This window comes from Talpa europaea, assembly GCF_964194135.1.
Source record: "Talpa europaea genome assembly, chromosome: 4".
Lineage (NCBI taxonomy): Eukaryota > Metazoa > Chordata > Mammalia > Eulipotyphla > Talpidae > Talpa > Talpa europaea.
In genome coordinates, this window is record NC_140070.1 from 107,524,353 (window position 1) to 107,549,541 (window position 25,189).

The window sequence follows — 25,189 nt, forward strand, 5'->3', positions numbered from 1 at the left end:
GTCCCGAAATTCCTACCTGACCATTCACCACGTCACAGTGGTGTATGGGAGCTTCCCCAGTCACTTCTGGTGGAGGGAGGCTGCTACGGGGCTGCTTGGGGGGTGTCCTGCCTCTTTCCAGGCAGCTGATAGGCAGGCGGGCACTCCAGGGCACCTGGCAGGGTAAGGAGTGCCTAGGAAGGACTCCCTGCCCCCCTTCCTTGCATCCTTCCCTGTCCAGGTCTCTTGCCTTTGGTCTCGGGCCACTCACATTGGCCGTGGGTTGCTGAGGACCAGTGAGGGTGGCCAGGGCAACATCACCTCCTAACCCTCTCCCCCAGGCTGCCAACTCTTTACTGGAGGCTTTGTTCCCAAGAGGCCAGTCTGTGTGCTTCCATCTTTGTTACAGGTGCCTGTTCTGAGCAGCTGAGCCAGGCCCTGTCAGCTGGCACAAAGCCTGTTGTTAACTTAATGTGTTTTAAATTAAAGCCATTTGTTTTATTTATTGGGGTAATTACTGTTAAGCAGCCCCATTAAGTGATCCTCCTGCTGTGGGATGGAGGGTCCCAGAGGCTGGCCTCTGCTACCCTGCTCTGGTCTCCCCTCTTCCTCACCTCACCAAAGCTTACCATGTTGCCTCACCTGCTGAGTCTGTCCCTATGTGGCTGGAGAGCCCCCAGGGCTGGAGCTTGCTGCTTAGAGCTTGAACCTGGGCTCAAATGCAGCCTGTGACATTTGGGAACAGTGTGACCTTGGATGTAACCCCTCTGGCCCTCCACTCCCTCACCAAGGACCTTATAGTGTGGCTATGAGATAAAAATGAGGCCTCACCGAAGGCCTGGCCCATGGCAGGTGGCTAAGGAGTCGCTGCTACTAATGGTACTGAGTGGGTGCGTGGGGAGGAGGAGCCCTTTCCTTGTCATTCTGGGAAGCGCCTGTTGATTCTGTTGGCGGGCAGAGTGCTAACCTGCAAATTGGCATTCTGCCAGGCTGCTGTAACAGACACCACCGGCTGAGTGGCTTAGAAACATGAGACCTTTATCTTTCACAATGCTGGGGGGGGGGGGGGGGGGCCAAGGTCAGGTGCCAGTGTGGTTGGGCCTGGCACAGGCCTTCAGTCTGTAGACTGCCACCTTCTCGCTGTGTCCTCAAGGTGGGAGGGGTGTGTGTCTCTTTAGGGCTGCTTTTATCAGAGCACTAATCCCATCATGACCGAGCACCTTCCCAGAACCACCCCCCCCCCACACACACACACAGGTAGGATTAGGATGTCAACATAGGAATTTTGAGGGGACCCAAACATGCAGACGATAGCACAGGATGTCCTCATGGTCATTAGGGACCTCCTCAGGCCCTTACCTACAGTGGTTCTCTGACTCTGCCCTCCAATAATACACTGTTTGTCCCTCTCAGAAAGCACTGGACACTGTGGCCTCATACGGTGCTCAGTTGTGCCCATACTTTCTCCTGCCTTGGGAGGGAAGAAGCCAGAAGCTCCATCTCTCCCTTCCCCACAGAGCTGGTGCATGTCTGGCCCTGGGCAGGGGCTTAGCAAATCCAGCCGGAGTTGTCCTGCGTCCTGGTGCAGGAGCTGCATTCTTTGTAAGGATGGCAGAGCTGGGCTCTGATTTGTGGTGCTTGTGTAGGTTCCATGCGTGATCCCGCTGCCTCTTGTGGGTGACGGAGTCTTGTCTGTGAATGATTTTTAGTTTCTAGAAGTTTCCTGTTCTAGCTTGTTTCTAGTAAACCGCTATGAGCATTTTCATGTTTTATTCACCTCTTAATGGTTTTGATTTGTTTTCATGGTCATTGCACACACCAACTTTTCATAGTCTTTTTAAGGAATTCAGCAAAGTATAAACTATAAGTAGTTTTGGGCCTCCCCTGTGGCGCAGCGGTTGAGCGCTGGGCTGCGAAGCTGCCCGCAGCCTCTGCAGTGCCGGTTTGATCCCCGGCTGCCGGCGAGGGTCCCACATGGCGCACAGATCTCTCCTGCCCTGCTGCGCCCGCTGCTCCCCTCAGCAGTGTACTTCGTCAGTCTGCCTGTTCTGCTCCCCTCTCTGGCTCTGGTGAATCCTCTCGCCCTCCCGCGCTTCTGACTGTACCCAGTGCTTGTATAAATAAATAAATAAATAAATAAATAAATCTTTAAAAAAAAAGAAAAACAAAAAACTATAAGTAGTTTTTTTTTTTTTATAGAGGCATGTTTTATTTACTTGTTTGTTTGTTTTGTTTATACATGCACTGGGTACAGTCAGAAGCACGGGAGGGTGAGAGAATTCACCAGAGCTAAAGCGGGGAGCAGAGCAGGCAGAAGGACCGAAGTACACTGCTGAGGGGAGCAGCGGGTGGCAGGAGAGGTCTGCGCGCCATGTGGGACCCTCCTCTGGTGGCCGGGGAGCAGCCGGGGATCGAACCGGCACCGCAGAGGCCGTGGGCAGCTTTGCAAGCCAGCGCTCAACCGCTGCGCCACCGGGGAGGCCCTATAAGTAGTTTTTAAAAGCCAGGCTACAGGGGAGACTCACAGACCCGCAGAGCTTGCTCATGCCCCCCATGCCTACCCATCCTTCTGAATGGGGTCTTGGGCTTCTTCTCTGTGGTTTGTCCCCACTGAGTACTGTGAGGGGCCCTGCTCTTGGCAGGTCATCATGGCGGTCCAGGAAACAGGCACGGAGACCTGCTCAGAGGCCCTGATCCTGAGGCCTGGTCAGTGTGGGATTCTGGAAGGCTTTGCTTGCTCTGGCACGTGGGTAAGTGTTTGAAAACTCTGCCCAGGATCAGGCATAGTGCAGCTCTGGACAGTGTGTCCCAAGCCACCTGGGGGGCAGGAAGACCAGGGCGGGGGTTCCCAGGTGTGCCCATGCTGGCTTTGTGAGGATGGAGGAGGTATATGGGAGGAGAGAACCAAGGCAGCCGGGACTGCAGAACAGTCAGAGGGGCCATGTAGCCTGTGTTGGCCTGGCCGTCACAGCTGTCACATGGCTCGGCCTTTGCAGACATGCCTGGAGTTGTGGTACACCTCGAGCCACCAGGACTTTCACTCAGGTGTCCTCTCTCCTTTATGTGGTTTATTCTTTTCATCCTTCAAGATTAAGCTCTGGTGGGTGCCAGTTATGTGGGGAAGCCATCCCTGACCACCCCAGCCTGGAGCTGTAATTGGCCCTCCGGGGGGAAGGGGGCTCCACCTTACAGGTGTCCCCTGCTACCTGAAAGTAGGTGGTCCTATTGGGTTTGATGTGGTAGGTTACTAGGAATCTGAGAATGCTCAGAAATTCTTCCCCATATAAATTAACGATAATAGTGTTCCCATACCCTAAAAATAAACTACGTCATCTTCTCAGATAGTCACGTCCTGCTTTGGGGGATAACAGGGGAAAACCTATGTTTCATTCTGTGTCTCTGGGACATGGGCAGCACAGGACCTGGTGTAGAGTAGCTTCAGCACAAGCTTGAGCACTGGAGGAGGTGATGATGCCAGGCCAAGTGCACTGTGGTGAGGCAGGGGGCGACCAGAAGTGAGGAGGGACTGCCCTTCAGACCTCCTGAGAACGTACTCTCATAGCTGGGATGTGGACGGCCATATTGGTGTCCTGGGCCATCTGCAGAGGCCTCTGGATTTAAACAAGGCTTTCTTTTAATGCAGCTTTTTCAGACAGGAAATTGTTCAACCTGACACCAGTTGGGAGGACCCAGGTGTGTTTTGGGGACTTCTCTCTGGGTTTCAGAACTATGTCCCTTGTGTTACTGTAAAGAAATAATGCTGGCTTGGGTGATGGAAGGAACTTGGTTTGTGTTTCCCTCTTCAGGCTTCCCTTACTTTCATCACTTACAGAGAGCGGGAAGTGGGGGCTACTGTAGCCCCAGGATCACCCAGAGTCCCCAGCAGTTCCTGGGCCTTCCATTTAGCTCCTGTGGTAAGCAGTGCACCCACTGCCCATAGACACTCACTTTGAGCCGAGGTACAGTGGATGGAGTCCAGCCCAGGTGTTGTGTTCTGGGTTTCCAGGTCTCTCTTCACTGGCAAAGCCCCTCAGTGTCTCAGAGCCTCAGCTTCTCAACTGTCAGATGAGAAGGGATTTCCTGACTGAGTAATATTCCATAGCTCCCTGACTGACACAGAAACTGGGTGCTAGGGAATTGTAAAGCATACCTCCTTTCCAGAATTTGCTTAAGGGCAGGTAAGAGACTGGCGGGCCGGAAGCCATTGTTTACCTATTTTTGGAGTCATCAGTATAATGACTCTGACCAAGTCCCCCTGCTGCCTCTTCTTTCTCCCTCTGGGAGGTTGTGATTCCCATCTCTGCTTCTTCCCCGAGCCAGCCTGCACCTCAGGATGATTCTACACGCCGGTCCTCAGAATTACCGGACCATTCAGACATTTGCCATCAACATCAATCATAGCACAGTCGCAGCACCTAGCAGAAACAGCGTAGGACCTGCCATCATGCTGTGAGGAGGGAGGGAGGTTTTCTCTCTGAAGAGGTTCCAGAGATGAGGCTCTGGAGGTTTTGTAGCTTGCTTGGTGTCATGCAACTAGGAAGTACCTGAGCCAGGACTGGAACCCAGCCTTTCTGAATAGTGTCCATTTCATTAGATGGTTTGTTCTGTTCTCTCCCAACAGGGATGCTCTGTGAGAGTGGGGATCCCAGCAGCAAGGTTCTCGTGGTGCCTGTGCTCCTTGTGGCCTTGCGCATATGAGCTCTTCCCCTTATCAGAAGGTCGCTGGCCCCTTGGGGGACTTGCAAGAGCAGGGGAACCTTAGCTCATGCGTGGGGCAAATCTCTCCTCTTCAAGGTTCTGCCCTGTGGAATCAGCTGGGAGCTTCTGTGTAGACGTGGGGTCTTAGAGGCCTGCGATTGCTCAGAGCCCGTGGCCCTCATTGGGAAGTCAGCGCTGGAGGGAACTGGGAAGATCCAGCCCAGTCACTTCATGTTACCTGTGAGGAGCTGGGGCCAAGAGGGGCCATTAGACTTCATTTCATGCCATCCCCACACAATACTTTAGATGGATGATGTGAAGCTTCAAGGCCCCACAGCTAGTGAGTGGACGAGGGGCTGGAACCCAGCTCTCCGGTAACCTCCTCTCCCCTCAACCCCTCCCCTGCCTCTTTTCCTTCTTTGTTTCTGAAGCCTGTTCTGGGTTCTACTGGTCTTTGGGCTTGCTTGTCCTCTGTTTTTGTTCCTTGTTTGACACATTTTCAGATCTTACCCACCTGTGACACCCTGCACTCGCCTGTGTTTTGTGTACGTTGAATGGCTTTGCTTCACGTCACGCCCCACTGAACAGCACTGCAGAATGAAGCTGAGTGGGCCTCCTCAGGTGCAGGCCCCAGAGCCATTCTGGAAGGTGCCCACTACCCCTTTGCCTGGTCCCGTTTAGCCTGTCTTCTCTCAATGCCCTGCCTGACTGGGGCCTTCTGAGGAGTAAGTGTGTGTGTGTGTGTGTGTGTGTGTGTGTGTGAGAGAGAGAGAGAGAGAGAGAGAGAGATTGAGAGAGAGAGAGAGATGGGTTGATGCTATTAGGAATCCCACTGCTATCTCCTGCTTGGGTGTGTACCCCATCAACCCCCATTCTGCTGGGTTCATTATAAGAATATCTGGGCTGGGGAGTGGGCTCCCCATCTCATGAGCTGACCTGCCTGACACACAGTAGGTGCTCTTTTTCTGCTGGTTTACTGTCCAACTCATCTGCAAGATGCAGCTCAAATACTGACCTGGAGAGCCCAGTCTGTGAAGACCTGTTGCCTTTATTGAACTTTCCTTTGCCTCTGTGATCCCGGCTCTGTATGCAATGTTGTTGAAGCTGCCGGGGTGGGAGGCCTCGAGGGTGGGGTCCTTGCCTGACCTCTCTCCTTCTCGCTGCAGCCTAGTGGAGCAAAGGCCACATGTTTCTTGATTGCATATGGGGTTGACTACAGATGGATCTGCGCCAAATTCCAGCTCTGCCTCATCCTTCTGGGAGGCATTGATAGGTGTTTGCCTTCTCTGATTTACTTCCTCATCTGCAGAAAGGACACAGTAATATCACCCATCTAACATGGTGTGTGGAGATGAGATGGAATGAAGTCTAAGGCCCTGTTCATGCCCAGGACAACCCGGGGGTCCGCTTTGGTCTTCAGGCCCAGCTGCCCCATCTGCTGTACAGACTATTTCCAGGTCTAAAACCTTCCCTCCCTTGGCCGCACCTTGTCTGGGTCCCCCTGGATTTGAATCTCATGGCCCTGCCCTCCTGGTCTGCACCTGCTCATCCTGTATCACAGGTCACATCCTGGCAGGTAGCCACACCTGAGTTAACCCTGTGGATGCCCAGATTTGTCTTAGAAAATGAGCCCGGAGGGGTTGGAGGAACATTATTATCCTCTGTGGTCCCTGCTTTTTTCACAGTGGAAAAGGAACAAGCTTTCAGCTCAAGAGAATGACCCATGGGGATGAGACAGTGATTTGGAAGGACCCGAGTAGAAAGTGGACGTGTGCCCTGTGGTTGGCAGACAAGATACTTGTAATTTTGGCTCCTGACTGCTTATTTTAGACTTAAGGTACATTTGTCCCATGTCAGCATCGGGTGGGACTTTAGTCCTGAGTCTGGGGATGGGCACTGGAGAGTCATGGCCAGACTCTCAGGTCCCTGATTGGCCACTCAGCCAGGAGCAGGACAATGGATCGGGCATGTGGGGTGCCCTTTGGGATCTGGGCCACATGCTACTAGCCAGCCTTAGGGGCACCAGTCACCTGCAGTCCATAAGGGAGGGTGTTCTGTGGTGTGAGCTGATGGCGGACGCCACCGTGACCTGCCTGAGAGTGCTGTTTCTCCTGCATGTTCCAGTTTAAACCTCTCCCTGGTGAGTGTCTTCTTTCATGGGTGACGGGTGAGCATTGAGTCATTCACTGGGTTTGGTGAGCAGTGTTTGCAGAGGCTGTGAGACATTATGTAGGTCAGTTCCCTTTACTTGTCTGTTCTTCAGACTCACCCAGCAGCTTTTGCTTTGATCTGAAACATGAACCACTCAAGTTATTTACTGACACAGCTCTCTCCGAGTTGCAAGACTTTGACAGCAAATGCAAAATGAGAAGCTTTTTCTGTACTTAAGGCGAAAAGTCTATCTCCAGCAACTAACTGGATTTGGGAGGTGAAATGTTACCTTGCTTTTCACTCTCCTGGCTTTTGGAGCTATTGACTTCAGAGCCCTTTTCTGTGACATGTGCAGCATCTGGAATTGATTCATGGAAATCTTTAGGGGATTTGTTATGGCCTGGAAATATGAAAGGGAATTCTCACTGCCCTCATGGGTGCATTCAGCTCTGAGGAAGCAGCCTAGTGCCAGGGCCATGGGGTGGGGAGGACAGAGTGCTTTGAGAAAAGAGGGCAGGTGGGGGTTGCCAACAGACTCCACTGAGAGCCCTATGACCTGCTCTACAGAGAGTAGAAAACTGTAAATCTAACTCCAACAAACCATCTTCATTCTTTCATTCCCTTTGAGCCTGGTCCATTTGCAGATATACTTTTGGAGTAGTAGGAGAATTGGATTCTCTGCTCACTTCTCTTCCTAGGTGACCCACATTTGATTTTAACTTGAACTTGTTTGCCAGAGTGGCCTATAAGTTATTGTCATATATTTTTTTGTAAGCCATTCTGGGAGTTTCTGATGCTTCATAATATAAATAATACCACAGAGAACAGCTTTCTGTAGTTTTTTTTATTTTTCCTCCTTTTGAAATGTTCCCAAGGACACTCTTCATGAAGAGCCTGTCACCACCCTCTGTGGCCCTGAACCCACAAGTTAGCATGGAGCACTGCTCCTAGTGGGAGCATTCCTCCATGGCCACTCCCTCAGCTGCCCTTAGAAAAAAGTTCTGCACCTAATTTACATCATACAGCCCTTTTTCCCTCTCTTCTTTATGGAGTACTTCTTAAAATTTTCATTTTATAAGTAATTTTCATACCTTTGAGTTATGAATCATCAAAATACAGAAAAATTCAGAAAAGTGTAATCGGTACCTGGTTTCCTAAATGAGACAGGTGCTAACGCTTCATGGTATTTGTTTTGGGTTTGTTTCTTTTTATTTATTTATTTATTTATTTATTTTTTTAATTTTCTAGAGGCATGTCTTATTTATTTATTTATTATTTGTTTGTTTGGTTTATACATGCACTGGGTACAGTCAGAAGCGCGGGAGGGTGAGAGAATTCACCAGAGCCAGAGCGGGGAGCAGAGCAGGCAGAAGGACCGAAGTACACTGCTGAGGGGAGCAGCGGTCGGCAGGAGAGGTCTGCCGGCCATGTGGAACCCTCCTCCGGTGGCTGGGAAGCAGCCGGGGATCGAACCGGCTGCAGAGGCTGCAGGCAGCTTCGCAATCCAGCGCTCAACCGCTGCGCCACCGGGGAGGCCCGGTTTGTTTCTTTTTAAAAGAATAAAATATTAGAGCTATAGCTAGTGGCCACTGCTGTTTTACCCTGACACCCCCCTTCATGGCTGTCCACTCTTGTATGCAAGACATTGGTGTGTTTTATGGAATTTGAGTTTTGTGTTTTTACTAAATATATGTGTCCATAACTTAAATAAATAATTTTTATTATGGTGTATATTTTGAATGGTTTTATAAATGTTCTCATTCTATACCCTTTTGCTATTTCTGTTTTCATTCAACATTATGGTTCTGAGAGCATCAGTGCTGCTCCATCTAGGTCTCATTTGGTCATTTTAACTGCTATGTCATGTCTACATATATACTTAGAGGTGTACCTCACTTTATCCACTGTCCCCCGACCCCAACCTCCCAGAGATGGCTCAGTGATTTCCACTTTTTGCCACCCCTGACATTGCTGCTGGGACATGGCTGCAATACAGGGATGTGTGTGAGTTTCTCCAGGCTCCACTCCTGGAAGGGCCTTTCCTGCTGTGGGTGCGTGTGCCCCCCAGGATCCTGCTGAGCCACTCTCTGGTGCAGTCCTACTTCCCATGCCACTTCTGCCCAGCACTTGCTGTCCACTCCCTTTTCCTGGTGTGGGTCCTGCTGCCTTTGTGACAGGAGGTGGGGACAACTTTGGAAACAGGATAGGAGGGAAACTTTGAGGGCAAACTTGAACGTTCCTTAGCACCACTCCAAACTAGTTGTGTGTAGACTTGGTCTGATCACCCCCAGCATGTTCAGACTCTGCAGAGAGGGCAGAAAAGAGAGTGCTGTCAGCTTAAGTAGAGCAGCCTTTACTCCAGTCTCCCTGGGCCTCAGTCCCCCTGTCTGAAACATGGTGTGTGGAGTCAGTGATCTGTACCACCCCTTGACTCTATATGTATTGCTCACCCGATTTTACTTCTCAATTAGCAAAGCAGTCGCCACTTTGCTAGCCATGGCTGCCAGGTCAGAGCTGGTGCTCCCCGACGACCTGGCTATTCTGTAGTGAAATGGTCTGTTCTTTCCTGCAGCTTGAGGGAAGGGGCCCAGATCCCAGGGGCAAAAAGCCAAGGGATTAATGCTGATAGAGAGGAGGCCAAGGCTGCTGCTGTCCTCTAGGAGTGCCCGTGAAGGCTGGCACTGAGGAGTGCCACTGTCTTTTTAAGGCCCGTGCAACCCCATCCAGTGTTGCTGCCATGTGAAACCTTCTTGAGGCCAGTATTTACTGTGTAGGATTAGTTTTCATTTCATCTCTTTGTTGTTCCATGATAAGCAAATGAGTAAACCGCACAGTGTCCTAGGAGGTGAGTATGTCATGCAGTACACCAGCAGTGTGCGTGTGTCAGGTGTGCAGGGGTTGGGTCAGGCAGGGACATGGCCATTGAGAAGGTGGCATTTGAGCAGAGGACAGAAGGAGAGAAGGAGCTGAGCAGGCAGCTGCAGAGAAAGAGCAACTAGGTGGGGGACTCAGGCTGAGGCTGGGTGAGTGAGCGGAGGTGTCTGGCGTGTTTGAGGAGCTGCAGGGAGGCTGCAGGGGAACAGCCAGGGGGACATGAGGGGAAAGGGCATCAGTCCTGGGGGGAGGAGGGCAGATCTCAGCACCAGCCCCATGAGGGTTCTGGCTTCAATCGAGGGAGTAGAGTGAGGTTACTCTGGCCGCTGTGTGGAGGACAGAATGAAGAGGAGACTGTTGGGGCCCACGTCCTTGCCCAGGGGAGAGAGGATAGAGACCTGAGCAGGTGGGAGTTGTGGGGCTGGCCAGGCGGAGCGGCATTCTAGACCCATCTGGAAAGGAGTCCTTGACAGGTCAGGGGAAGGAAAAGGCTTTTATACCCGAGTTGATTTAATCAATGAGTGTGGCCTCAAAAGGGCTATAAACAGTCTGTTACCTCTTTGACAGATTTGGGTTTGTAGTACATACACTCATGGACACTGTTCCTCTGTGAGGCATAAAGTAGAGGGAAGGTAGAGGAAGGGCAGTGTCTGGTACTGAGAGGCTGGAATCAGAAAGACCTGAACTCAAACCATCCACTAAGTTGCCTTGAACAGGTGACTTGGCACCTCCTTTGTGCAGGGCGCGGCTGTGGGAAGGACGGGAGAGCTCGTGTTGTTGCCCTACTGCCTGACATACATTTCATTTCATTTCTTTGTGGTCCTGTGATGAGCAGAGGCGGACACCTACAAGCCAGGGTCTGCACCTCACTGGGGCCAGCTGTCTTAGCCTGAGGTTACAGGAAGGAGCTAGTGGAGAGGCTTTGCATGAGGATCAGGAGTCAGGAGATCCGGTCTGACGTCAGCCTGTGTGACCTTGGGGAAGGCAGGGACTCGGTCTGTGAACACTTCCTGCTGCCCGTGCTGTGCTCGGCATTTTAAACACATCATCTCACCCACAAAAGAAGGCACTGGACAGGCGGTGTCTCCAAAGTCACGTCGTCAAATGTTTCCTTTGTGGTTTTCACCAGTATCCCAGAACTGCCTGCGGTGTCACTTCCTTCATAAAAATGTGAGGCTATTATTCTTATTTTTTTCTGAGCCTCTTATTAGGTAATATCTGAAAACATGGCACTAGTGTTTTTATAATTTTAGCAAGTATTTTGTATATTGAGAAAATCCATAATGTAAAACTGAAATGGCTGGTCTGTGTGCCCATTGGCGGTCTCTTTTGCCCCCCTCAAGGTGTGTACCACAAATTGGGGACCAATTGACAAAGGGGTTTCTTGAAAGCTAGGAGAGTGAGCAGCCTTGGAAAACGAAAGAGACTTGGTGTTTGGCTGGTCTGTGATCAGTGGGACACTTGGGGGCCATAGATCCCCCACTTGTATGCCACTGCCACCCATCCTGGAGAGGCAGGGGGGCCGGTGTGGACTGAGGGCTCACACACAGGACCCTGACTGAGGCCTCTTCCCTGACTGCTTGGCTGAAGCAGGAAGCTGGCTGAGTGTGTCCCTTTGGTGTCACTTGTGGTAAAATTGCCGTGTTGTGTGGGAGGTCATAGGTCATGGAAGATCACCATGCAAAAACAGATTAAGAAATCTAGTGAAGAACATCTGCTAGGCCTCCAGCTGCGTGAGAGGTAGACAAGGATGACTTACCCAGGTTTTCATAATAAAACTCCAATACTGCAGCTTCTTCCCTTTCTTCCTTCTCTCCTCCCTTCCCTGCTTTCCTGCTCTCTCATACCTTTCTTATCTTTTGGGGTGGAAAGTATTATATTGTGGAAAACTGGGTTCTACTGTCAGGAAAATTTAGTTCAATAAATCCTCCCTTAATGTGGTCAATAGGTCCTTGGAAACTGTGACTTTCAGTGAAACGACATATTGTGAAATCAACTTTACCACAGACTGATATAAACAGGAGTTATGTTCCTATGGTGAGTTTCTGATCACAAGGAAAAAAAAAATCACCAAGCTTCTGAACAAAGACCCAAACACTTCTAATATTAGTAATCATTAGTACTCATTTATCCATTCATCCACTGATCCCTTCATTCATTTTTCAACCAACTTCCAGTTCAGGGGCATGGGTGGCTGGAGCCTGTCCTGGCAGCTCAGGGCACAAACCGAGACTCACCCTGGCCAGGACACTTTCCGTCTCAGGGCACATCACATCCCCACTCAGGGGGACAATTGAGACACACCCTTAGCCTGACATGCCCACCTTTAGGGTGTGGGAGGACACCCAAATACCTGGAGAAGCCCGCACAGGGAGAATATGCAGACTCCATCCAGTGGCTCTGGCTGGGAATTAGTTTTTTTTTCCATCAACATTATTAAAACATGTCATTGAAAGAAACAATATCATTGAGGACCTGCTGTATTAAATGGAAAGAAACAAAGCTTCATAATTTATAAAAGTGGGAAAATAAAGAATGAGTATGCCCACTGTACGAGGATTATTTGTTTTAAAAAGAAGTCATTCAATGTACCTTTTGTAAGTGCTAGAAAAAGGCAAGGAGTGACCAAGGGCGCTTGTTCTTAGGAATGACTGCTCAGGGTTGACAGAGGAACCCAGGCATGAGGTCCAAGCAGCAGGTGGTGAGTGGTGGGGTCAGATGGCCTGGGAGCTGGGTGAACTGCACTGTGGAAGTTCAGGACATTTGCTTGTGGACCTTTCAGCTCTGTCAAGAACACCTTGAAGGGTGAGTGCTCACATCTGATGTCACCATTGGATGCTCGTGAGCACACGCAGACTCAGAAGCTGGCATGGACCTCTGCCCCGCCTTTCCTTTGCAGTTAACTCTGTCTTATTCATGATCAGCTGGGAGGAGAGTGTAGGCCCCTTCCTCTGTCTCTGGCTATTCTTTCCATCGTCTTTTCGCTGGTTCCTCCTCCTCCTACAAGGATGTGGTTCCATTGTCCTGGCAAATGGGTCATCCTGGAAATTCATTTGGAAGCTCAGGTGTTTGCTGCTGGCCAGAAAGAGTTGTCTTTCTTGCTCATTCTCATGCACACAGTCTCCACACATTGCTATGCTAACAGGTCTTTACCTTTGCTTACTGACCCTACCTACCCATCACCCATCCACTGGAAGAGAGGAGCACGGGGACAGGGAGAGGGGGAGGAAAATTTGGTGCAGCCACACTGTGCGCACCCAGGGCTCTGGAGCAGTCCCTGAGCCCGGAGCAGCCTGCCCTCCAGTCAAGGTGGTTGGCTTTTCCTTGATTGCTCTGGAGGGGCTCCCAAGTTGTCAGAGGATTGAACTTTAAAAAGGGAGAAGAGGATTATCTGCCATTCTCTCTCCATTGCAGGCTAGAGAATGAAGCATTGTGGGGACAGATGGAGAAGCAAGACTGGCTGGAGTGTGCGGTTGTATTGTCCCCCTGGCTCTGCCCCCTGCCAACCAGGGCAAGTCCCATGGCTGCTCCTCAGATGAAAGGGTTTCTGGACTTTTTGGCACCATGGTCTTCTCCTCTGCACAACCTGTAGAAGTTTGCCCATAGCCTTCCCACTCTGTGGTGTCCAGAGATGATCCCAACTGGAGGTCTCACTGGTGAGATTAGAGTGTGACCACCCCCACCTCCCTTCTCAGAGTGTCTGGGGACCATTTGGGGTGATTTTTAAATGAAGATCCCTGAATCTCCCCCAGACCTTGACTCAGAGTGTGTGGGGTCAGGGCCCAGGTCTCTGCATTTTTACAAGGCTCCCCAGCAAGAGCCTGGGTATACTGAGATTAAGAGAACCTTGGATCCAATCAGCTCCTGTTAGGGGACCTTGACACACATCTCCCCCATTCTGTGGGTCTTCCACAGGTGCCAGGCCTTCTGTCTCCTCCTTGCCCAACCCTCCCTGGTCATATCAAAGTTTTAGAAAACTGGAACATGGTCCAGCTCTGCTGATATGTTGGGAATCTTGTAGGGTCCCAGAACGTTAGCTGTTAGCTGCACATCTGGTTATCTGGAAGCTACCAGTGATGCAGTAAGTGTGAGGTGTAGATGGGGCAGGACAAACAGTTCTGCCAGACTGCATGCCCTCAGTGAGGATGGCAGCAGGGGCTTTCCATTGAGCTGTTAGTAAAGTAGGTCATGAAAATGGGTGTTGAAACTGACTGGAAATTAGATGGAACTTCTTTTTTTCATCTTCAGCCACTGTGATTCTGCTTGACAAAATTAAAGCATATCTAGGACATCTTGCAGATGTGAAAAAGTCACCCTAGGAAGGGTCCTGATCTATGGATTTATATTTTCCTTTTTTCATAAAAACTTTATATCAATGATAATTTTAGCTTTTCCACTTAAACCTAACAAAGAATGTTTTTCACTTATGCTGGGGTACCTGGGGTCCAACGTTTATTCAGGCACGAGGACCTGTTGACAGAGTGAGAGATTGCAGCCCAGCCCTGCTGGACATTGTAACAGGCAGATTGAGGTGAAAAGAAGACCAGCTTCCCAAAGATTGAGCATAAGTTCCATGCGAACAAAATTCCTCTCTTTTGGGTAAGGACTGGGTTGGAGGTGGGGAAGCACATGACCTGACGGTCTTTAGGAGGGTCTTCTCAGGACCAGACCCCACAGGCCACCACTCAGTGTCCTAGCTGGTGCCTCACCCTTCCTTTCTGAGTGCGTCTATCTCTGCCCTTTCTTTTGCTCATTCTTCCTCACAACAAACCTCCACGGATGCTCCACAGGGTGAGGCATTTGCTGAGACCTGGCTGCATAGTGGTGAGCAAGACAGCCAAGGTCCCTCCTTCACAGTGCCTGCCACTCTGGTGGGAGCAACAGGGAGTGCACTTCAGAATATAGCAGTTGGTGATAAGTGCTATGAGAAAATAAATTTGGTGATCAAATAGCCAGCATTGGTTGTGTTGGGGGAGCTGGGTTAGGGGGTATGATTGATTTGCTCTGGGAAGATTGTGGGAGGTGACATTTGAATGGAAGGATCTAGACATGTGAAGATGCTTGGGGAGAGACTTGCAAACAGAGGAAATAGCCAGTGCAAAGGCCCTGAAGCATAAAAGTGTCTGGCATATTTGTGGGATCGAAGAGTGGCAGTCTGTTAAGATTTTCGTTTCTCGTCGTAGATATATGCTTCCACTTCATAGTACAAATCATGAGAAAACATGTTTTTTCCAGAAAATGATTTTTCCTCCAGCTCTTGTTGGAATCGATTACTAAAATCACACAGATTAGGAATGTGTTTGTGAGAACAGAGCAGCCTATGATGGGGGTCATGTGTCTCCACCCAGTGTTATCAGAGCAAGTCACCAACTGATCCTTGTCCCCCCACCTGTCCCAAAAGACGCTGTGGGGCCCCAGGGGCCCTGGGGCACCTACCCTTGCTCTGAGAAGGCATAAGCAGATCCTCTCTGGGAATGTGCCCAGTATTGTCCGTGTCTGAAAGACCTGCCTGCTTCTTCACTTGGGAGAGGGCTGCCCTCCTGCTGTTTTCTCTGGCGGCCTGCCAGCCTGCCAGAGGCCCGTGAAGAAGGGACCGGCACCTGGGACATGTTATTTCTAATTGTGACGCCGATGCCCATCATTAGTGACTTCTGATGTATTAAGACTGCTTCAGTTCAGAATTGTGTTTAATCTGCCTACTGGCATGGATTGTCTTAGTAACTTTAGAAACATGTTTGCAAATAAGTACTTCATGCTAAGCATGAAGGGGGTGAGAGGAACCTGGTTGGGCTCAGGTGGGGTGTGGCTTGAGTGCAGCAGGAGGGAGGGCCTGGGACCTCCTTCCATCCCAGGCAGCACCACAGAGCCAGGCAGCTCTGATAATTGCTGGTAGTATCCTGGGCTATTTATTACAGAACACATTCTTTTCTTTTTTTTTTAAGATTTATTTATTTATTTATTTATTTATTTATACCAGCACTGGGTGCAGTCAGAAGCGCGGGAGGGTGAGAGAATTCACCAGAGCCAGAGCGGGGAGCAGAGCAGGCAGAAGGACAGAAGTACATTGCTGAGGGGAGCAGCGGGCGGCAGGAGAGGTCTGCGCGCCATGTGGGACCCTCCTCCGGTGGCCGGGGAGCAGCCGGGGATCGAACCAGCGCTGCAGAGGCTGTGGGCAGCTTCGCAACCCAGTGCTCAACCGCTGCGCCACCGGGGAGGCCCTGGAACACATTCTTTTCTTGAATCTAGGTATTTATGGGAAAGCCCTTCTGACTATGTGGGAATGGGGTGGAAATGTCACTGCTTTTTATTGAGCTACTACTTTCCTCATGAAAGCCCTATGAGTCAAGGCACCATGATTCTTTCCCATTTTATAGCTGAGGAAGAGTTTAAGTATTTTGACCAGGTTGCTAGGTGACTAAGTGGTGGAGTTCGCATCTGAACTCAGAACTGACCACCCAATGGCTGGGCTTGAGTTTGTGGGGGCACTGACTGCCCACCCCTGGTGTGATTCTAGCCCAAACTGGGTGCCAGCAGGGATGGGGTAATAGCTGCCCAGGACGCGAGTTCTCTGGGCTTGCTGGAAGACATTGTCATCAGTGAGGCCTTGTCCAGGCCTTCACAACAGAAGCCTTCCTCCCAGTGCTCTGGCGAGTGGAAACCTATTTGCTGTTCCTGCATTCCAGTGTGTGGCTGGTGTACCAGGAGTGTTAGCTTAGGGTGGGCTTCCCAGAACTTGTTCTGTCACTCTTCCTCCAGCAGCTTCTCCAGGCTTGAGCCTGGGGAGGTGACTGCCCTCCTATAGCACTGCTGACAGGACTGGAGGAGCTGCTGATCTCCAGGAGCTTTGGTGTTTCCTGGAAACCTGGTGTCTCCCTGTGCCCAGCGCCAGGCCCTTCCACCTCCTTTTTTGGCTTAGGAGCATGGTGTGACCTGATACTCAGTAGGGCATGCCAAGTGATAAATGGCTTTTCTAACAGTTGAGCTGAGGCTTGGCATGGCCGTCTGTTCCCAGTGGATGTTGAGGGGAGCGATGAGCAGTGACCTGGCTGTTTAGGCCTCTCTGTGTTGGTGATCCCAGTGCCAGGCTGACAAGGCGTCTGCCTCTGCCCGGCACCACATGCTGCCCTTCTGGTTGCTTGTGGAAATGTGGAGAATGAATGTGCTGTCATAGTTGCATCTTTCTAGTCTCTTAGGTTACATATGAGAGATTTTGACCAGAGATTTGAACTGCATGCTTTATTTTGAACAACAAGGTCCAACTTGAGAACCCCTTAGCCTGAAACAACCTCAGTCATTGTTGGACTTGGGTGCCTCTGGAAGTGGCATGACAGAACTAATGAAAAGTAAAAGAAGGCCAAGAATTGAACACAAATATATTCATTATCCTGGAGTTTTGATCTTGTAAGTGTGGGATATGATACAATCTTTTTAAAAGATCATGTAAAAGGAAGCTAGTAAGTGACTCAAAATAAGAAAATGAAAAAGCCAGCTGCCTCATGATAGGCACTAGGTTCTGGTGGGCTGCGATACCATTTCCAGAGACAGCGTCCTCCAGCAATTCCCTGCTGTATCCAGAACATCTTAACTGGATGATGAGGATGAAGTGCTCTGGAAAGCTGCTCTGGATGGCTCAACAGGACTTGGGTTGATAATGGTTTTAATGTTGAGGTTGCACAGGCAGTTTGAGAAGAAATCATTTTCTAAGCTGGGTATTGGAAAGGGTATTTTATAATAATAGGAATTTTCATTTTAAATACGTATATAATAGATCAATAAATTAATCAAAGTTACAAATAGTGATTTGACTGTTACCCTCAGCCCTAAAAATCATACAATCAAGAAGGGGCAAGACATTGTTTCTTCTCATTGGCAGTTGCCTTCACTGCTCGTGATTCTGTTGGTTGTGTGGTGATTCTTCCTGCAGCCTGTGAGGTGGGGAAGTTTGCAAGGGGGGAGGAATGCATTGAGGGGAGGTGTTTTCTCTGCCTGTCCCCTTTTTTCCATCTTTCCTTTATTCTTGGTCCTCTGCCTTCTGCCGGGTGCCAGACCCAGGACTGAGCTGTGGGCTTCAGAGTGTGCTGGCCTCGCGCCTGGCCTCCAGAGATCAGGGCTGCAAACCTGACATTGGGAGGCTGGGTGTTTGCATTCATATTTGAAGTGTCTGTGCTTTGCTTCTTGCTGCAGAAAGTATATTCCATGGAACATATTAATTCATCTTTAAGTAGATTTATGATATGAAATATTCATTGGCATCAACTTCACAGACAGCATTTGGAACAATGTACTAAGGACAGTTTGTCCTCATAAATCTATTAATGCTGAAGGGATGTGATTGTCTCCTGTGAAGCTTTGGGGAGAAATGAGGGCCCAGGTAGGGGAAGAAGCTGGCTGCTGATGTCTCTCTATCTCCCCTAGCTTGGCTGTGACAGGCCAGCCCAGCTCCGAATGAGTGAGTGAGTGTGTTTGGTGTACATTTCCATTCTCCTTGCCTTTTTATTCATTATACAGATGCTTCTATTTCTGAGAGATCCCTCTCGTCATCTTCCAGCTTCTTGTCAAATTCCAGCTTCCTGCAGTGGTTTGGAGGTATAATGAGGCTCAGGGGGGAAAGCTGGCTCATGAGTGAAGACTGATCTGTCACGAGAGGGGGATCAGGGGACTGAGGGAGGGGGACAAGGCAGGATGTTGCCTCTGAGAAATAAGTGCAGTGTGCAAGCCCTGAGCTGAGTGCTTTATCTGCTTGTTCCGGATGGCTCTAAGTAGAAGTTGATTTCTGTTGGAGACTCAGAGAGGTCTAGTCACTTGTTCACAGTGAAGTTCATTATGTTCAATGCACCTGTGCTGGTGGCCATAGTGTGTCTAGGGGCCGGGCCCAGAGCAATCCTGCGGCTGTCTGCCCCATCCAGCAGATGTAGCTCCTCCTCCTGTGGAGGAGCCAGGGGTGATGTGGGGTACAGAGGAGTGTGTGAGGGATTGTGGGAGGCTGGAGTAGGTGTCCCAGCAAAGTTGGATGACTAGATAGGGATTAACCAGGCAGAGGGTGGTTGGGAGGGAGAGTTGGGCTGGGGGAAGTAATTCTAGATGGTACAGTCACAAAATTACAAGAACACAGGACACCAGCATGTGGTGGGCAGGGAGGACTGTCCAGTTATGCACAGTCCCCAGAGGAGGGGAGGCCACTGTGGCAGCATTTTTTATCTGGGGAATTTGGACTAATGGAGGGCAGTGAGGACACTTCAGAGGTCTTGAAACCACGGAGAGAGAGAAATGCACCTGTATATTTAGCAGATTGCTCTAGGGATATGACAGAGGCTGGGTTGGAGAGGTGGAGGCAGGAGGGAAGGAAACCTGTCAGGGCTTGTGATCTGCCTGCAGTCAGAAGTCCTGGGGCCGATGAGGGGAGCAGATGGGGTGCAGGTGGCAAAGGATATAATTTGGGGTCTGTGTTGGGAAAGCACAGAACTGGTCTAGATTCCCCATCTCAAGCTAAGAGGTCACCAAAAAAGAAAAAGTCAGAGTAAACAAAAAAAGCAGTCAGAAAAAGATTAAAGAAAACAAGCACATTAGAAATGCCAAGAAATTTTTGAAAGGCTTTTATAAATAGAGACAATATTTAAAGAGTTACAGTTAGGGAATGATGAAGATTCACACCATATAAAAGTTGTTCTCGGCTTAATAGTGTTTTAGAAATTTATCTAGACCTAAGGACAAAAGCAAACTTAAGTGAGTTAAGACAAAAACAGGTTTCTGGCCAAAAGCAGAACCAAAGTCAGGAAAAGCTGAAAGTGGTTTTCCACCATTGCAGGGCCCTGAGAGGTGGTTATTTTGATGGTCGGGTCACTGAAGGTTCCGGAAGTGCCGACTGGGCAGGGGGCTCATGCGACTGGCCTGGGAAGGAACCTGGCTAAGTACAGGGGAAAGGCACAGGCAGATGCCCAGGTGGAACCTTCCTCTCAGTTGCTCCTTCGGCAACCCCCACACCTGCCTTTTTTCCTGCTGGAAGGACCATTGAGGGGGAAGTGCAGTCTGGGTCTGTGTGGTGTCTCCTTCACTGTTGGTGCCCTTGTCCGGTAGGTTCTTGGCCCTGGAGTGAATGAGCTGGTGGCTGAGCAGCATGTCCTGTTGTGTTAGCTACAGGGAAGAGGGAGGTGGAGGGTCCTCAGAGAAGGCTGAGGAAGGAGGAGGAGGAAGAGCCAGGCTTCTGATACAAGCTGTGTTTATTGAGTAATTTCGTGTGCAGTGGAATGTTCTACAGTAGATGCTGTGGGGCTCACGGAGTAACAGGGAAACGTGTGAGACGTGTGGATTGAATGGTAATTTGATACCTTGTAGAGTCTGGGGCTCCATGTGGGGATGCATTTATAACCCAGACTAATGTCAAACAAGGAAAACCAAGCCTTTCGGGTCCTATTAGTGCTCTTGTCTATGCCAGTCACCGGTCGTGCTTATGGTGCCCCTCCCCCCCTCCATTGTTGCTGTCAAGGAAGGAGGATGCATTTATAGTAAAAGCGTGTAGGACTTGGAATCTGGAGACTGGGGTTTAAGTTCTGCCTCTGCCCCTATCAGTGTAGGCTCCGAGCATCTGCTTTCTCATTTGTAACCTGGAGCTATAACGGTGGTGTGCCCTTGCTGAAGCAGGGCTCCATGTGTGCAGGAGAGGGCTTCATGGCCTGCAGAGCTCTGTTCAGCAGCTGGTGACATCTTTAGACTCTGTGTTTTGAGGAAAGTGGAACCTGGCTATTCCTTACACCTCTCACATATCTCAGTTAACTTGACTGAGTTAATGAAGGAGTTTTTTTTTGCCACTCTAAGCATTTTCCAGTAGCCAGAGGCTCTCATTATTCACCCACTTGACAAGGAAAGTGGAGCACCTGCTTGGCTGGCATGTAGTTGCCACCAGCAGTGGCGGAGCTGGGGTCAGCTGCCGTCACTCAGACTTGCTGATGAGTCTGAATTTTAGGACTAGACATTTTTAACGGTTTCCAGTTTCAGGATGGCCCAGCTTGAAGTTCAAAAGTAAAAGGCAGACTGGGGGCTACTTTCACTCCTGGTCCTAACTCCCATTTCTCTCCCTCACACCCCCCCTAAATGCATATCCACACACCCCTCACTCACACAGTTCCTAGTCCCGGGGCCAACCCCTGCTGGCTCCTGACTCTCACTGGCACCCCCAGCTCGTGCTCCCAGGGCATTGTCAGTTTCCCCTTTGGGAGCCCACGTGGGTGCTGGGTTGCCTTGCCCTTTGCTCACCTGTGGTTTCCTCTGCCTGTTGTAGGTTGTCTTCCACGATGTCTCTGTGCTGACAGACAAGCTCTTCCCCGTGGTGGAGGCCATGCAGAAGCACTTCAGTGCCGGCTCGGGGAGCTACTACAGCGACTCCATCTTCTTCCTCTCAGTCGCCATGCATCAGATCATGCCCAAAGGTAAACTAGATGGCCACGGGCAGCACCCCTGGAGTTGACTTTTCCAGGCTCTGAAATCGCTATGCCTTGTATCAGAGAGAAGAGTTCTGTTGAAACACAAGGGAGAGGGAGTGGGTGCCAGGGTGTCCTTTGTGTGACAGAGTTTACCACACAGAGTCCCGGGCAAGCCCGGGGCCGCATGCTTCCGGGGCCTATTCGCCAGGATGCAGCCGAGTTATGCTCTGTGCTGTCTCTGGACTCAGGGCATCTGGGCTCAGCCCTGATGCTGTCCCTGGCATGCACCCCCTTGGGTCTCAGTTTGCTCATCTGTAAAATGGTTGGTTGGACTAGATGGCTCTCCATCCAAATTATTATCTTATGCTTTCGTTCTTTCTAGTTTAAACCTGTACATATCTAACTTTAAAATATCTCTCTAGATATAACAGGTGCAAACTGACTGAACTGGACTTTTTTTTTTGAAACTCTGATGTACAATTAAAGGATTTCCTGGGCTTTGGTCCCGTCAGGGAGAAGGACACTTTTTCCTGGTCTTTGGTAGGTTGGGCTGGTGTGGAAGTGCTGGCAGGTCTCGCTATCCTTGGATTGGAAGCTTAGGGGTGAGAGAAGCTTGTGTTACCCTGAGTTATGTCTGGTGTTTGCCCCAGAAATCCAGGTTATTTCTCTGCATCAAAGCCCGTCCCTACTTCCACATTCTGTAGCAGGAGGGTTTCCTTTCTGTGCCTGAGCCATCTTTAAAGTATGTATACTCCTTTTTCTATTTAAAAGTAATATCTATTAAAAAAAATCTGAAAGCTACATTAAAATACAAAACTATTGTCCCTTTACTACCACATAAAAATCATTACCATTTATTCTGTTGTAGAGCTTTTTAAAAATGGAAGCAAAATAGGAGTTATACTATATATTTAAGGTACTCTGAGTCTTTTTTATGTATATCAAAATGTGAAATGGAACCATCATTTAAATTCCTAATGAAGGACATGGCACAGGGAAAACTGTCTGATGACTTTCAGTTAATGTCACTCATCACCATTTTCTGTGCAATCACAGGCTTTGAAATTTTATTGAATGATTCCTTTGAAGTCGATGAACCTTAGTTCACTGTATCATTTTCCTGTTCTCAGCTTCCTAGATGCTTTCTAGTTTTTACGACCATAAATTTTACTGTGCTAAATATCCACATGCATAAAGATTCTTTTCTCTCATTAACATTATTTCTACCCCGACAAGCCCGGGGCCGCATGCTTCCGGGGCCTATTCGCCAGGATGCAGCCGAGTTGTGCTCCGTGCTGTCTCTGGACTCAGGGCATCTGGGCTCAGCCCTGATGCTGTCCCTGGCGTGCACCCCCTGGGGTCTCAGTTTGCTCATCTGTAAAATGGTTGGTTGGACTAGATGGCTCTCCATCCAAATTATTATCTTGTTCTTTCGTTCTTTCTAGTTTAAACCTATACCTATCTAACTTTAAAATATCACTCTAGATATAACAGGTGCAAATTGACTGAACTAGACTTTTTTATTTTTTTTTTTGAAACTCTGATGTACAATTAAAGGATTTCCTGGGCTTTGGTCCCTTCAGGGAGAAGGACACTTTTTTGGTCCCTTCAGGGAGAAGGACACTGTGCGGCAAGCTCTGCCACACAAAGGACACCCTGGCACCCGCTCCCTCTTCCTTGTGTTTCAACAGAACTCTTCTCTCTGATACAAGGCATGGCGGTTTCAGAGCCTGGAAAAGTCAACTCCAGGGGTGCTGCCCGGGTAGAAATAGTGGGCCAAAGGGTAGAAATAGTGGGCCAAAGGGTAGAATTATAGAATTACTGGGCCAAAGGTGATTCTTCCAAAGTCAATATGTATGAACCCCCTGCCCCGGAACTGTGTCTAGTGTCCTTAGCTTGCACTTGCACTTAGGAGAGGCTAACAGATGTCTGACCTCTTGTAGGGGCCTCAGGCAGCCACATAGAAGCTTCAGGACAGTTGTTGTCACCACTTAACAGGAGAGGAAGTGAGAAGCTGAGGTCAGGCCAGTTTTCCACATTCTAGTGCAAGCTGGGCCTCCTTCCCTGGTTTCTGACTCCTTGGCCATTGCTCATTCTGTTGTCCAGAGCTGGATGTCCAGCCCCTTACACCCACACAGCCCCCAGTGGCTTACGTAATCATCTTTTCTCTCCATCTTGGCCCGTCTGTGCCCTGAGCAGGGGGCCTGTGCAGGGTAGGTAGGTTGTGGTCAACCCAGTGCGTTTATTTCCCCTGGACTAGCACTGCCCAGACCACATCTGCAGGGTGCTAGACAAAGGGGCCCTGCAGGTAGGACATTCCAGCTCAAATTTTGGTCAGACCTTGTTTTTCTCAATGTTGCTTGCTTGAAGGGGGTGTGTGTGACCAGTTCTGCTGCTCACACTTGCCTGCCCATGTGTCCAACACGGGCACACAGACCCCTCTGTTCCTCACTCATGCCCTTAGGGCTTTTATCTCCTTCTGTCTGTGGAGTTAGGTTTGTCACCATTGGCAGCATCTAACACAATGGAAAAGAAACCATTTTTTTATCCAACTGGCGCAAGATGGAATGGAGAACAGCTCCATAAGGATTAACAGCTCCCTTCTCCCATGTCCCAGGGCTCTAAGGACCTGTTTGCTCTGATTTGGTGATAAGGGGCCTAGAAACAGTCCCTTACAGAGACTGAGCTCTATGCCTGGTCCATGGTTGTGGGGGGCTTCTCCCTGCACAGGGAAGGCAGGTGCAGTACATGAGGCTGGCCAAAGCCCACACACTTTTCTGGAAGACTCTGTCTTATGGTCAAGCTTTTGACAATAGTCCTATGTTTGCATGACATGGTGCTGCCTATCCTGGGTATCTCGGAGATATTTGCTGGGTTGCTATTTCATGAGCTCACAGGGGGTGGCATTTTCCAGCAATTGGGCAGTACATCATGAGGGCTACAGGGGAGAACCACTCAGTGCTAAGAGTTTAGAAAAGAATGAGTCACAAACATTTGGCAGGAAGGAAAAGGGCTCCACAGAGGAGGAGGTATTTGAGGGGGGTGTGTCCTAGCCCAGGTTCACAGGCAAGATGAAAAGAATGGAGAGAGGACCAAAAACCTGCACACTGTGGACAAAATCAAAATGGAAAAATCCAACTGGGCGCTCTCATTCAGTCATTCATTCATTCAATCATTCATTCATGCTTCAAAACACAGTTTGCAGCTTTTTGCAGAAAGCCATTAAAATTCCATCTCCTTTTTCCCTTCAGTGAAATTTGAGAAATATAGTAAAAGCTATTCAGTTTGGATTTCTTTGCTCTCTGTTTTTTGTATTTTTACTCACTGCCGTGGGAGTTCTTATATGCTCTCTACTGTGCTTTCTTGGCAGTCTCATAAAACAGAGAAGGCTTTTAAGGCCAGTGTATGGAACTTCATTACTTTGTTCCGTTTGAAACCAAATCAAGAAGCTAATTAAAATAATCAATGTTTAATTACCCATCAGTGAAGCAGACAAGGATCTTATGGGAGGGGTGTTATAGGGGGATGTATATGCATTCTGGAACCTGGAATGTGGTAGAAAAGGGTTGAGGGTCCTGGGTGGTCTCTACTCTACCCCATCAGCCTCAATATCAGGAGAAAGCAGAAACAAAGGAACCCTCTAAACTCATCGATAATGTTTCACTTGGTTTGCCAGACTCTGAAATCCTAATGTGGCAGGGTTGGCTGCCATGTGCTGTACCCACAGTTAGTTCTATGGTCTCTGCTTATAGCAGGGCGGGAATGGCCAGAGGACAGATGGGGGGGGTGGTTTAGAGTGAACATGGGGTCAACAGGCCTGGGAGTAAGTTCACACTCTGCCTGTGACTATCTGTCTGTCTGATGTAGGGAGAGGGAGAGCTGATGTCGTTTCCTGACTCCTCACCACGGGGGGTGAGACAGATCCGAATCTGCACCCCTGTTCACTGGTAGGCAGGGTCACTGTGTGAAAAGTCACATGCACATGGGTGACTGGCCTTCTCTCTCTTGGAGTTTCTTCTCCCTCCTGACACACAGGAAGTGGCTCACTGAAGCAGCGCCGGGGAAGGGGC

The 25,189-nt window shown here is 49.6% G+C and overlaps 1 protein-coding gene across 1 annotated transcript in view; it reads left to right on the forward strand.

Annotated features, from left to right (window-relative positions):
- XXYLT1 (xyloside xylosyltransferase 1) overlaps window positions 1-25,189 on the forward strand; it is a gene marked incomplete at both ends in the record, with an annotated part of 148,574 nt that overhangs the window by 8,492 nt on the left and 114,893 nt on the right. The window contains one exon of the mRNA XM_084231920.1: window positions 20,978-21,125. Coding sequence (XP_084088046.1) covers window positions 20,978-21,125 — 148 coding nt within the window. The remainder of the gene's footprint in view (window positions 1-20,977; window positions 21,126-25,189) is intronic.